The sequence below is a fragment of the Dioscorea cayenensis genome, chromosome 7 (genome assembly GCF_009730915.1).
Source record: "Dioscorea cayenensis subsp. rotundata cultivar TDr96_F1 chromosome 7, TDr96_F1_v2_PseudoChromosome.rev07_lg8_w22 25.fasta, whole genome shotgun sequence".
NCBI lineage: Eukaryota > Viridiplantae > Streptophyta > Magnoliopsida > Dioscoreales > Dioscoreaceae > Dioscorea > Dioscorea cayenensis.
In genome coordinates this window covers 29925325-29938292 of record NC_052477.1, presented here as the reverse complement: position 1 = coordinate 29938292, position 12968 = coordinate 29925325, and the positions used below count along the sequence as shown (strand labels likewise).

At 33.8% G+C, this 12968-nt stretch overlaps 1 protein-coding gene across 1 annotated transcript; it reads right to left on the bottom strand.

The window, feature by feature from the left end:
* Nucleotides 1–244: 244 nt before the first annotated feature.
* LOC120265885 (dnaJ protein ERDJ3A) lies at nt 245–3736 on the bottom strand. Its single transcript, XM_039273844.1, has 7 exons — nt 3559–3736; nt 2910–2965; nt 2747–2820; nt 1849–2348; nt 1355–1696; nt 926–1282; nt 245–816 (listed from the first exon to the last, which is right to left on the bottom strand). The coding sequence occupies exons 1-7, from the start codon at nt 3676–3678 to the stop codon at nt 538–540; spliced, it is 1728 nt and encodes a 575-aa protein (XP_039129778.1). The 5' UTR covers nt 3679–3736; the 3' UTR covers nt 245–537.
* Nucleotides 3737–12968: the final 9232 nt, after the last annotated feature.

The following is a 12968-nucleotide window of genomic DNA, read 5'->3' as shown; positions in this document are numbered from 1 at the left end:
CGCACTTATATGAATGCAAGCGACTCCTAAGAAATAATAATCCAGCGGCCAGCTTTTCAAAAGGTCATCAAGACACCATGCACGTTTGGAGAAGTGTTCTTTTATTTATTTATTTTTTAATTGATAAGTTTTCTTTATTTTATGTCGAAGTGGTAATGAACCTGCTACAGAGATTAATTATTCAATTTTCTACATAAAAGGTACATTTTTCTTTTAGAAATATAAATAAATTCAACAAGGGGTCTGTCCACGTATATATTAAAATACATTTATAATAATTTCTAACTTTGAATTAAGCCATGTGCCCTCCATTTACTTCAGTATGGAAGGAGAAGATAGTTTATCTTCCATTGTTAAAAGTCACACAGACAATACAGGCATATTTTAACTCTAGATTTTTACAGACAATGAGCCGTACTCCAAGTGTAGAAGTTAACAACCAAAGGATGCAACAAGGGACAGAGGAGGCATTGAAGTCAGTATGAACCATTTGTAACATTGGGATCTGAAAAATGCCCAATAAATAGTGTTCCTATTCTATCTGAGCACAGGTTTTTGCTGAATTTTTTTGAATGGGATATCTCCACTAGCCACTGCACTAATAAATCTTTCCACTGCTTCCATTGTTGGTTCACTAGTGAATACTGCAAACTTCTCCTTCCGGGGCTTGTACGCTACCAGAAGGTTGTCCAGGGATTTGTATCCTGACTTGTCAAAGGAGTCCAAGAAGGACGGCTGTTTAGTTGCGTCCAATAAAGAGTATGAAACTGAATCTCCTGCTTGATTCTGTCGTCGTAGCAATGTCTTTTGAGAGACCTGCACAAAATTCATTAAGTGGTTTTAATTAATACCTCTGAAAATTTGATGCAAATTATTCTAAGATAAGTGTGTATGTTCATACGCGGGTAAGAGAAAGAGATCTCACATTTGTGAGGACGGCTTCCAGCTTCTCCTTCGCTTTAGATGATCTGAAGACACCAATGATGCACAAGGCATTCTTTTCACTACAAACACTATCTATGTTTGAAGCTGTAAGATGGGCAAGTACCCCTGCTTGTGCTTCTCGTTGAGAGGATTTATTGGCTTGATTTGAAGCTACCTTCTTATTTTTCTTCTCGAACTTTTCAAGCAAGGCTTTCAGCTCATTAATGCCAGACTGCAAATCTTTTACAGCAATCCCTTCTTTCAATACAAGCTTGTTGCCATCAGCCAGTCTGCCAATCACAGCAGGAAGAGCGGCCACACCTAACGTCTTCAACATAGGGTGAGAAGTATCCTGAACCTGAATACAAGCAAGTTTCAATAACCTTCCTATTCTAAAGCAAGCAAGATATAAAACGTACATGCTTATTACCTCTGCATCATAGAATTGCATGCGTTTGAGGAACAAGCCACTTAAAACACGCCACATCACAGGTGTGTCTTTCTTTGTTGAGAGTAGCAATACTTGCGGGATGTTGTCCGTGGCACTTGAAGAGTAGTCAAATTGACCAAGGTCAATCCTCTTTGAAAATCTTGGCAGATGATCTTGAACAAACTTTTTCAAGGATTTGGCATCTAATTCATCACTATATTCTACCAGAGTTCCTTTTTCACCAGCTCCATATGAGTAAATAAAAATTTTAGCTGATTTAGAGGGTGATATGCCAAGATCCTTACAAAGAGGCTGTTCCTTCTGGCAATTGATACTCCCAGCCTGTAGGAGACAATAAATCACTGCTGCTTAGTGTCTAACTTTTCAAGCAACCAACCAAAGGTACAACCATTACAGAGGCATAAACCATTGTTACGAGTAATGAGAAATTGCAAGAGAGCAGAAGAGCAAGAACAAAAAACAAACTGACTTACCTTCACTGCTCCCTTCAATGAACTGGCAACATCCTCTACAATGGATTCAGACAAATGATAGCCCTTGGCTGATGGTGTATGGAACAATAAAATCCAATTTAACATTTTATCTTTTATTTGCTTTTTAAAATACTGCGAGTTGATTTCCTGAATGCTACTTTCTGATGGAGTGAATCCAGATTTAGGCCCACCAGTTGTGCTGAAGCCACCATGTTGTTTCCCGCCCTTCATCCCGCCACTAAACAAATCAGCAAACATGTCTCCAAAGCCAAAACCAAAGGGATTTCCACCCATGGAAGGGTCACCACCAAATGAGAACGAAAAGGATTTCGTACTCCCCTGACCACCCATTGTCTGCCATCCACCAGGACCACCACCTGTGGAGTAAGTATATCCATTCTGGTTCCCAAAATTCCCTCCATCAAAACCAGGGTTTCCTTTTTCATCCCCATAGAGATCATAATTCTTTCTCTTGTCATCATCAGATAGAATTTCATAAGCTGGATGAACAACAACATATCAGCACATAAAATTTGACAGGACACTGCTTAGTTACATTACTCAAACAACTAATGAAAACAAAGCATGAAAGAAATCAATAAGGAACAAAAACAGAGTTAATTAGCAGAGCCTACCAAAGAATCTGACAAATAAATTTACAAGCATTGTACATATGCATTGGAAATGAAAAATAGATTGCCAGCTTCAGTGTTGGAATAGATGGATAATTGCAATTTGAATTTTTGAGGTTAGACAAACTACCTAATAACAAATATCATCACAGTGTAAAAGGAAACTGGAACCAAGAACCTTAACAGGAATTGAGATTCGATTCAGAGGGTATGAAAAATCAACTAAAGAAACATATTCACAGAATTAACCAAACCACAGTACATACCATTATTTATCTCCGCAAATTTCTCTTGGGCACTCTTCTCTTTATTCTTGTCTGGGTGATATTTCAGAGATAACCTGTCATGACAAATAACTAAAGAATTAGAGACAGCTAATCAACTGCAACAGAGAAAGTTGCAGTAGAGGTATAAGCACAGCGCACATACTTGTGAAAGGCTTTCTGAATATCACGCTGACTAGCATTTTTATCAACCCCAAGAACCTGAAAACAAACCATATGGTCAAAATCCAGCAGACCAGTGTTATGCGGTAAACAATAGAGTAAAAAGAAACATTAAAACTCATAAGCTCAGATTGATGCAATTGATTAGTGCCACTGCAATAGAGAACATACTATATCTCCAGCCCAAAAAAAAAAACTCATAACCTGTAAACAGAGTAACAAATAGTAAAACATTGTTCACTGAGAGCTGATCCTTGTACACAAGGAAGACCAATCTATCTATCAAACCATGACCTAATTTGACAATCCTTTAGAATTCTTCTCAGCAACTACAGCATGCTAATTCAAATTCAACCAATCCAATGCCCTAAAACCATCAAATTGAAGGCATACAAAGATTCCGCAACCTACAATTTCAAATCAACCGCCGGAAAAAAAAAAATCACGCATCATCATCTAGAATTTTTCCCGGCAACTACATGTTACATCAAATTTCCATTCATCTAATACACTAAATCGATCGAACTAAACGCATTCAGGAGTTGCAAAACCGCAATTTTCAAATCCATCACTAAAGATAACCAAAAAATAAAAATCATCAATTACAATCCAAATCGAAATTCAAAACGTACCTTGTAGGGATCTAGGGTTTTGGCATCTCCCGAAGAGATCAAAGACGCGAAAACAAAAGAGAGAAACACAAAGAAAAGCAATCGAATTATCATTGCGCGTTGATGCTGATGGCTTGGCATCGCAAATTCCAAATTTTCCCCTTTTTTTTTCCTTTTTTTTTGAATTATTATAATTCAAAAAATAAAAGCTCGCCGGAGTTTAAAAAGGGGGGCGCGAAGTGGGGATTCGCGGCGTCGAGATTGTTCTCGATTCAGAACACGTGGCCGATGAGCGTGTTTCCAACAAATTCAGCCAATGAGAATTCAGGGTTTCTCTTGAAACGTACCTATTTAATGTGTCAGTGAATTATGAGTTATTCCGGTTTCTTACCCGGTGAATTTAGTATTAACTGCGTGAGTTTATCCAAATTAATATTTTTTTGTAATTTAAAAATTAAGTGTATATTTGGTATATCAAGCCCATTACGAAATTGTAATGTATTTAGAAAATCTAGAGCAGCCAATCACGTCCTCGCCTCTTGGCACCGAGCCTATTTGTTAAAATAATAATAATAATAATAATAATAAATTAAGTGAAATAATTTCTCCGGAGCTCGATCTGATCAGAGTTATTTTTCATTTGCATAACATGCTTATCATTCTATCAACATAATTATACCGGTAATTTTTTTTTCCTAGACCCCTAAATTCATAATCTTTTAAAACGAACAATTGTTTTATATTTAAGATTTTATGGTAATATGATAATTAAAAAACATAATTAAATCACTAATTATGAGATTTTTTTTGTGTTCCTTTCGCACATAAATGACATAAATTCTATCAGGTAAAAACAATGAGAAAAAAATATTTTCCTAAGTAAAACTCACTGTGTATCATCAACCCCTTCAATTTACAAATAACAAAATTCAAATATAAGTAGAATTGAAGTAATAAATATCATTCATTTAAAAATAATTAACAAATGCTAAAAGGCACAGGTTCATCATCAAGTCACATTTTTGAATCACATAGCATCAAAGATGAAAATTTAGGTTCAGGGGAAATAAAAATACAAACTAACCATGAGCTCAAATAGGTCAACGTCAAATGGTCATACATAATCACCTCTGGGCTTTCATTTCTACATGTAAAAATAACAAAATCAAAATTCACTAATATAATATGGGTTTCATTGCAATATGGCTGACCATTGAATTGATGATTGTTAACCATTCTGACTTTCAGACACAGGGACAGAACCAAGAAAAGGGCTAGCATGGGGCTTTAGCCTCTCCTCGGCACCAACGTTCTTTCTTGTTTTGGCCGGAAGACACAAAACTAGCCCTTCCCTCGGCCAAGCCAGCCCGGCTAACAGACCCTCCTCAGCTCGAGTGATTTGATTCCTTCCTCTCAAGCTCTCATCTCTTGTGAGTTTGGTCAACTATGAACAGATGACGTCTTGAAGATGATGGGACTTGGAAATTGGAAGTTTTGGGAGGAGAAAAAAGTAAAGACTAGTCAACGAAATAAGAGTTTTAAATGATTGTTTGGGAAAAGAAAACTTTGGCGTGATGGCATTGAATGAGAGTTTTGGCATATTGGCATGGAATGAAACAATTTTTTTTTAAAAAAAAATGACTTACCAAAGCTTGGGCTTGTGTGCAATTGTGTCATTGTATGGGTTGTGGCTTATGGGTCTGCCCACCTGGCTTTAAATTTTCAAAACAATAGTTGTGTTCTTTGGGCCAAGTCAGATGTATATATGTTATGTTTACTGATTTGAAGAGTTACAATTTATTGGTTGGAGACTTGGAGTCTTGCAGATAATAGTGAATAATGAGTATATTAGATTATTAGTTGTTAGTTCCTCCGGTGTGGTTTGTGGGTATTAAGTAACACTTAAGCGCTCATAGAAATCTCACACAAACCAATAAAGAAAAGCACACAAAGCAAACACAGAGGGAGACACAGCAGCGTTGGTAGCCCGGGTTCGGCTTACTCACTGCCACGTGCGGGGGCCAGGCTCGGAGATAAACAATCCACTAAAAAAGGTAAAAATAGATGAGTATAAACACTTGTCACTCACACTCTCAACAATAAAGATCACTACCCTCACTAGATTGTTTGATGCTCACACACTCTCCTCCAAGAGTCACACCTACAATCTACGAGCAAGGTAACTTATATAGACGTCTCAACGTCCCAAATATAGCACATACCTCTTTTAGAATCTCACGGCTACTAATTTAAAGAGCCTGCTGAAATTAGTGCATTGCAACTCCCCATTGTAACATGAATTGCAACATGGCTCTGATCACGACTTGATGAGTCTCGGTTACGTTCTGACGACCTCAAGACCCATCAACCTCCGGTCATGCTTAGTCCGAGTCGATGCGACCCAAATCTCCCGATCCATTGCCGAGCAACTAGCCTACCTCCTCGGGTTCCTCATCACGCGAGTCCCTCGCATGAGGCGCACGTCCTGTGCGTCTTCCATGAAACTTGCCAAATTCTCCTAAATTTGGTCTTCAAAGATTCTCGAACTTGATCTTCAATTCACCCAAGTTTGAATCTCAAATCTTGGATTAATAGATTTCAATCAATCCTCATCAAGGATTCTTCAAATCATATCTTCAATTAATCTTCATTCACACCATGAATAGATCTTTCCTTAATTAAGCTCCACCATATTTAGTCTTCAATCAAATCACTCTAAGTATGGTCTTGATATGATCTTTGTCTTTCATGTTTCCAAGAATAGCTTCACCATGATCTTCAAGATATTTGGCCCCATGTTGTAGACATACTAAAAATAGCTCCACCAAGATCTTCATGCCATGTCACCATGCTTGCCACGTCATCAATTATGCCTTGTCACCATGGTTGCCACGTCATCTGCCTTGGTGTCAAATCATGTCAATTTAAATAGTGCGGTTGCACTAACATTAGTATTTATTTTTTTAATTATTGGATCATCCATCATGTATTACTTCTTAATAAAAATGAGAATGAATGTATAAAATTTATGGGTGAAATAAATAGAACATGAATGCTAAGCTTCATTTTTATAAATATGCCTACGATGTGTTTGATTAAATGCCTCAATGAGTTAAAATATTGAAAATATCAAATATCAAAAATCAAATATTAATATGTATTATATTGTATATATGTATAACTAAATAATGTTTAGTGTTAAATCTATCTACCAAAATGCATAACAAAATAGATTTCAATATGACTAGCTATACCAAAGGTTTCATATTCATTGCCACATAATAAAATTAGATTCAATATGACTATATCAAAGGATACAATGACATAACAAAATTAGTTTCATAAGAGAAATTCAATCATTTAGATGCATGAATGTTACCAATACTACCATGTTCAAACAATTTTGTGTGCTTGATTCTTCTAATGATCTTGGTTGTGTCATGATAGCAACGTAATGTTAGCATCTTTAATATTTTGCTTGTTATTTTTTATAGTCTATAATTAAAGATTTTTTTTTTTACTTATTTATTTATAGATCATGTACAATGTTTTTATCAAACGACTAAGGAGTGAAGAGTCATCAAATACTCCTAAAGTATCATTGGACTCTAAATCAAGTGAGAAGAACATTAATATAAATTTTAATGACAACGACATTGTTAGCGACTCCGGATTATGAAAACCAATTGAAGACTTTGATATTTGGATTAGAGATCAAGTTAGAAAAGAGTATTTGACTAGAGGCCCATGTCAACCAATTGGCCACAATTTTCCACAGAGAGATTATAGCGGACAAAAGAGAAGTTTTCAAGATGCTTAGTTTAAACAACATTCATGGTTGTAGTATAGTATGACAATAGATGCGTCATTATATTTTTGGTGTTATCTTTTCAAGCAAAGTAGAGAAAGACGAATAGGAGAAGATGCATTCACCAAAATAGGGTTCAATAATTGGAAAAAAAAAACATTGGAAAAAATTCATAGAACATATTGGTGCCGTAAATAGTATGCATAATGATGTGAGAGTACAATTTCAAAGGGTTCCAAAGTCAAAGACAAAGTTTGTCACACCAGTTGGTTGTATATTCACATGAGATGGATGTTGCATATCGTATTTGTTTGACGGCGATTTTAGATGTGACTTGTTTTCTATTAAAACAAGGTTTACCTTTCCATGGAAATGATGAGTCTTCAAACTCACTAAATAAAGGCAATTTTCTCAAGTTGCTTGAGTGGTATAGCCTACGAAATGAAGAAGTTTGTGAGACAGTAAATCAAAATACCCTTGGAAACAATCAATTTACTTCCCTGAAAATTCAAAATGAATTGTGAAAAGCTTATGTAACGGAGATTACAGGTGTTATCGCTGATGCTATTGGGGATAATTATTTTTCTCTTATTATTGATGAAGCCTTAGATGCTTCAGTAAAGCAACAAATGGAAGTTGTTTTGTGATATGTGAATAAGAATGGACATGTGATAGAGAGATGCCTTGCATTGGTTCATTTGCCCGATACCTCTGTAATTTCTTTAAAGAATGTCATTGATTGTTTATTTGCTAAACACAAGTTGTCTCTTTCGAGGTTAAGAGGGCAAGGATATGATGGGGTTTCAAATATGCGAGGTGAGTTCAATGGTTTGAAAGCATTTATTTTCAAAAAAATCCATATACAAGATATGTACATTGTTTTGCTCACCAGCTACAATTAGTGGTTGTTGCCATTGCTAAAGACAATCGACTTGTGAGTGATTTTTTCCACTATGTTAATATGATTGTTAATGACACCGGAGCATCATGTAAAAGGAGAGATCAATTTCGGCAACATCATCATGATAGATTGGTTGAGCAATTGGAGAAAGTAAGGATAGTCAGTGACAAAGGAAAAAAATCAAGAATCTAGTTTAGCATGACCAGGGGATACTTGTTGGGGATCGCATCACACTGCAATTATGGCCGAAAATTATTTATAATTTGCTCAAATCATCTTAAATGAAAAAAATATTTTTAATTTTAGCAACGGAAGTTTGTTTCCATTTCTAATTTATAAACAGAAAATATGTTAATCCGTTACTAACTTAGAAACGGATTCTAAAATAGAAACGAATTAGCAACGGATAACATTAACATTTAAAATTTTAAAACGAACGTAATTTCTGTTTGTGAAACTGAAATAGAAGAGTAATCCGTTACTAATCAGTTTCTAACTAGTAACGGAACAAGTCTGTTGCTAAATTACAATTTTTAATTCAACATCTTCTTGTAGTGATAAATTTATATTGTGAAGTTATTTCTTTATATTATTTTTTCATATTTTTATATTTTAAATTTGAAAGTAACATCACATGTCTTCATATAAAGCGAATAAAAACTTAATTTTGTGTATTTTCTCTCAACACAAAGTTAATGAGATAACCAATGACCAAGTGGTTTTTTAGTAGCAGGGTTTCCATTATAACCCATTCATAAGTGTGAGAATTCGAATCATGGGTGATGGCACATTTTTGAGAGTGTGAGTAATGATTGTGTGCGGGTGGTTCTAACACCCATGTGTGTACAGGTCCTGTCCCCACTTACTCCACTGAGTCTTTGTGCATGCCCTGTATTTCTTAGCAGCCTAGCCGTTCATCTTGGGGAAAAAAAACTAATGGGATGAGGTTGAGGTTGACGTGTGCAAGCTATGCAGTTAATTGGGTGAATACCTTTTCATTTGCATGCATGCTTGCATCCATATACGCATTAACCATATATATATGTAAACCCTAACCCTAATTAATCTCAACAATTGTAGCTAGAAACAGTAGTAATGAGAACTGGCATGATAAGGAAGAACAATGCAAGGATGGTCACAATGAAGGCCATTGTTGTGTGACTTGTGTTGATCCAATGTTCAGGTTTGGAGGAATCCAATGACGAGGTATCCTCTCTAATTAAAAGATTCTGGGCCCATGCATAAACAACTACAAAGGAGAAGGTGGTAAAGCACAGGTTTGCATTGCATATTGTTCTACGGGTTTATTGTTTTTAATATGTGAGAACCTAACATTTAAAGAAAGCAGGAGATTTCAAATTTAAAGATGTCTGAAGAAACCATCAGAGTAGTTTTTAATGACTATGATTTATTAATAAATAGGCAAACATTACAACGTCAAATAATATGGCCGTGTTTGAATTGACTTATCAAAAAAAGTGTTTTTTTTTAGTTTAGTAGAAGTGCTTCTGAAAAAAAGTGTTTCTCCAGAGTAAGTTAAGTATTTTTTGTATTTTCTGTTTGGATTAGCTTTTATGTAGAAGTAGGAGCTGTAAAAAAAAGTTAAAAAAAAGTTTTTTTTCATAAGCTGGTCATGACTAGCTTTTGAAAAAAACTATTTTTTAACTTTTTTACAGCTTCTACTTTTTCAGAAAAACCAATACAAACAACATTTTTGGAACCCAGAAGTGCTTAATTTATAAAAAAACACTTTTGGGTTTTCAAAAAGCTATCCAAATAAGGCCTATATATCACATAGTAATCTTGTACAGTAATTTTGTATAGTATTTATATAAATAATAGCTGTTAATTAGATCATGATTAAATAGTTATAAACAAACATTTACAATATGTTTGGATGGAGGTAATCATCCCCCTCTAGAGGGGGATGATTACTAATGCCAATGCACACCCATGTTTGGGTGTGCATTGGATTCTTTGATTACCCTCCATGGGGTGATAACATCACCCCATGGAGGGTGATCATCATTCCCCCCAATTTTGGGGGGAATGAGGGGAAGGGAGAGGGTAATGGACATGAAATGTCAATTTTACCCTCTCCCAATGTATATATATATATATATATATATATATATATAATATTAATATTAAAATAATTAATTTATAATAATTAGATAATAATTCTATATTAAATAAATAAATATTTGGGGGTAATGGGTATTTTTTCACGGAAAATTTTTATTTTACCCTAATCCAAATTATTTGTATTAAAAAATATTAATTTAATTAGGAATTAGTATAATTAATTCCAATAATTATTAAATGAAGATATGTTATTTAAATATTTAATTTAAATATTAAAAATTAATAAATGATATTTAAAAATATTTATAATTAAATAAAAATTTATTAATTAACCGTTAATTATAATAATTAAATCATAAAAGTGAGAAAAACTAATTAAATATTTAAACATAATTAAATATTTTATAACTAAAAATAATTGATTGATTTAATTAGTTAACTATAATAATTAATATGAATAATACAAAAATATTGTTATAAATAAAAAAATTATTTATTATTAAAGAAAAACTCACTATATTATTTAGTATTATTTGTTTATATTAAGGGCACAAATGTAATTATACACTATCTTCTTTTTTTATTTCTAATAAATTACTTATATACTTTTCTCATTCTCAATGAATTACTCTCTCAACCAAACAAAGTTTTCATTCCCATCCTCATCTCCAAAGTTTTCATTCACATCCCCCTCTCTAAAGTTTTCATTCCCCATTCCATCATCCAAACGGTACCTTATAGTAAATAATATATGTGCATATGTACCCAAATAGAGGTGGGCACGGGCCGGTTAATCGGGCTCGACCCGCAGCGTCCGGCTCACCGGAAGCCGGGACCCAAAGCCGAACCGCCCTGCTAGGGGAGACCCGCGGGCCGGGTTGACCATGCGAGCCCGGGTCCGGCTTATCCATGACCCGCCGGGTCCGGGCAAGGCCTGTTTGACCCGGCGGGTTTTTGTAAATAACCAAAAAATGTGTCATAGATGGGGTTTGAACCTAAGACCTCTCACATGGGAAAATAACATTAACCAATTGGCCTATAAATTTTTCTTATTATAGTTTAAAACATAAATAAATATAAAGAGGTTACAAAATATTTTTTAAATTTAATCCCAAACAACAAAAAAATTTAAAATAATTTATAATAACTTAAAAAAATTTAAGACATATCAAAAATAATTTTTAAGAAGGATAAAAAACTACATTTTTTTAATTTATTTATCTATCAAATTAAATTATTAAGCACATCTTTTTAAGTCTGCAACAAAATGTATATATCAAGTAGTATTCTTATTTTTAAATTGAAGTTATCATCAACTTATTTATTTATTATAATTAGGGTTGGCTCTAGATTTTTACTTTGTCTTTAACTAGATAGGGTTATTATTGTGCTTTATCATGTGGTCATTGAAAAAAATTACAAATCAAAAATAATATGGTGTGAACCATTATTCAAAAGATATTCTTTTTTTACTAATATATTTTTTTATAAATTGATTTACATAATTTAAAAAAACAATTTTTTTTGTAATTTTTATTTTTTTATTTTATAAATTGAAACAAAAATAATCTAATATATATGTGATAAATAAAGAGTCTGCTTATTTAAGAGAATTTAAAAAGTGATGAGTATGTAGAGATTTAGTCTTTATGAGTAGAAAAGACAATTAACAAAAATAATTATTTTTTTAAAAAAATATTTATGAAAAATTTATTGTTTGATACTTTGATATTTTTACTAATTGATTTGTATAATTTTTTTAATTTATTATATGGTTTCTTAATTTTTTTATAAATTAAATATATAAAAATATTTTTGATCAATATCCTACATCTATCTATATATAATTCTTTTCCGATAAATATTAGAAACAAATTTTTAGTTCATGTAGGTTGGGTTTTTCTATCCGAGTTCAAGATCATGGGTTAATCCCATGACCAACAAGATCTTAGTATTAAAAAAACAATAACATTAAGCGGGTTTGACCCGCCCTGCAGCCCAACCGGGTTTTTGACCCAGCCGGGTCACGGGTTGGGAAAAACCCCAACCCGTAGCGTCCCGTCTGATGCGAGACGGGGCTTTGCATGGGTCAATGAACCGGCGGGCATGGGTCGGGCCGTGCCGGTTTTTCGGACGGCCCGTGCCCACCTCTATACCCAAATGACTTAAACTATATATATATATATAGATATTTTATATGAGTACGTATGAATTCGTGCATTTTTTAAGAGATGCATATGTTGTTGCTGCTCATATACAGTTGATTCCTAAAGAGCTGAACACTGATGAATCAACACAAAGACACAAGAATGCAAATAGGCGCTTAATTAGCACCTTGACTGGTGCAATATTTTAGGCATGAATGGTTGTCACATGTGTTTAAATTGGTCAGCTTAGACATCTCTAGTTATTGTGAAAATTTTCTTCGAATAAGTTTCATTAAAGCGACTGATCTAAACACATAATTCACTAATATGAATCAAGTACAAGTGTTTTAATGAATTAAGAACATATTATTCACTAATATGTTCTTAATTCATATCTCTCTCCATATGAATGTCAGGAACTTGCTCTTGTTGTGGTTTCAATGCTTCATTAAAAAAATTATTAAAACACATAGTTTTCTTCCCAGCCTCT

Bases quoted from the DNA above. Each gene is read 5' to 3' on its own strand.
- LOC120265885 (XM_039273844.1), bottom strand. From the start codon at position 3,678: ATGCCAAGCCATCAGCATCAACGCGCAATGATAATTCGATTGCTTTTC. The intron at 2,349-2,746 runs GTATGTACTGTG...TTGTTCATCCAG, and splicing joins ATTTGCGGAGATAAATAATG to CTTATGAAATTCTATCTGAT. The intron at 817-925 runs GTGAGATCTCTT...AATTTTGTGCAG, and splicing joins TGGAAGCCGTCCTCACAAAT to GTCTCTCAAAAGACATTGCT.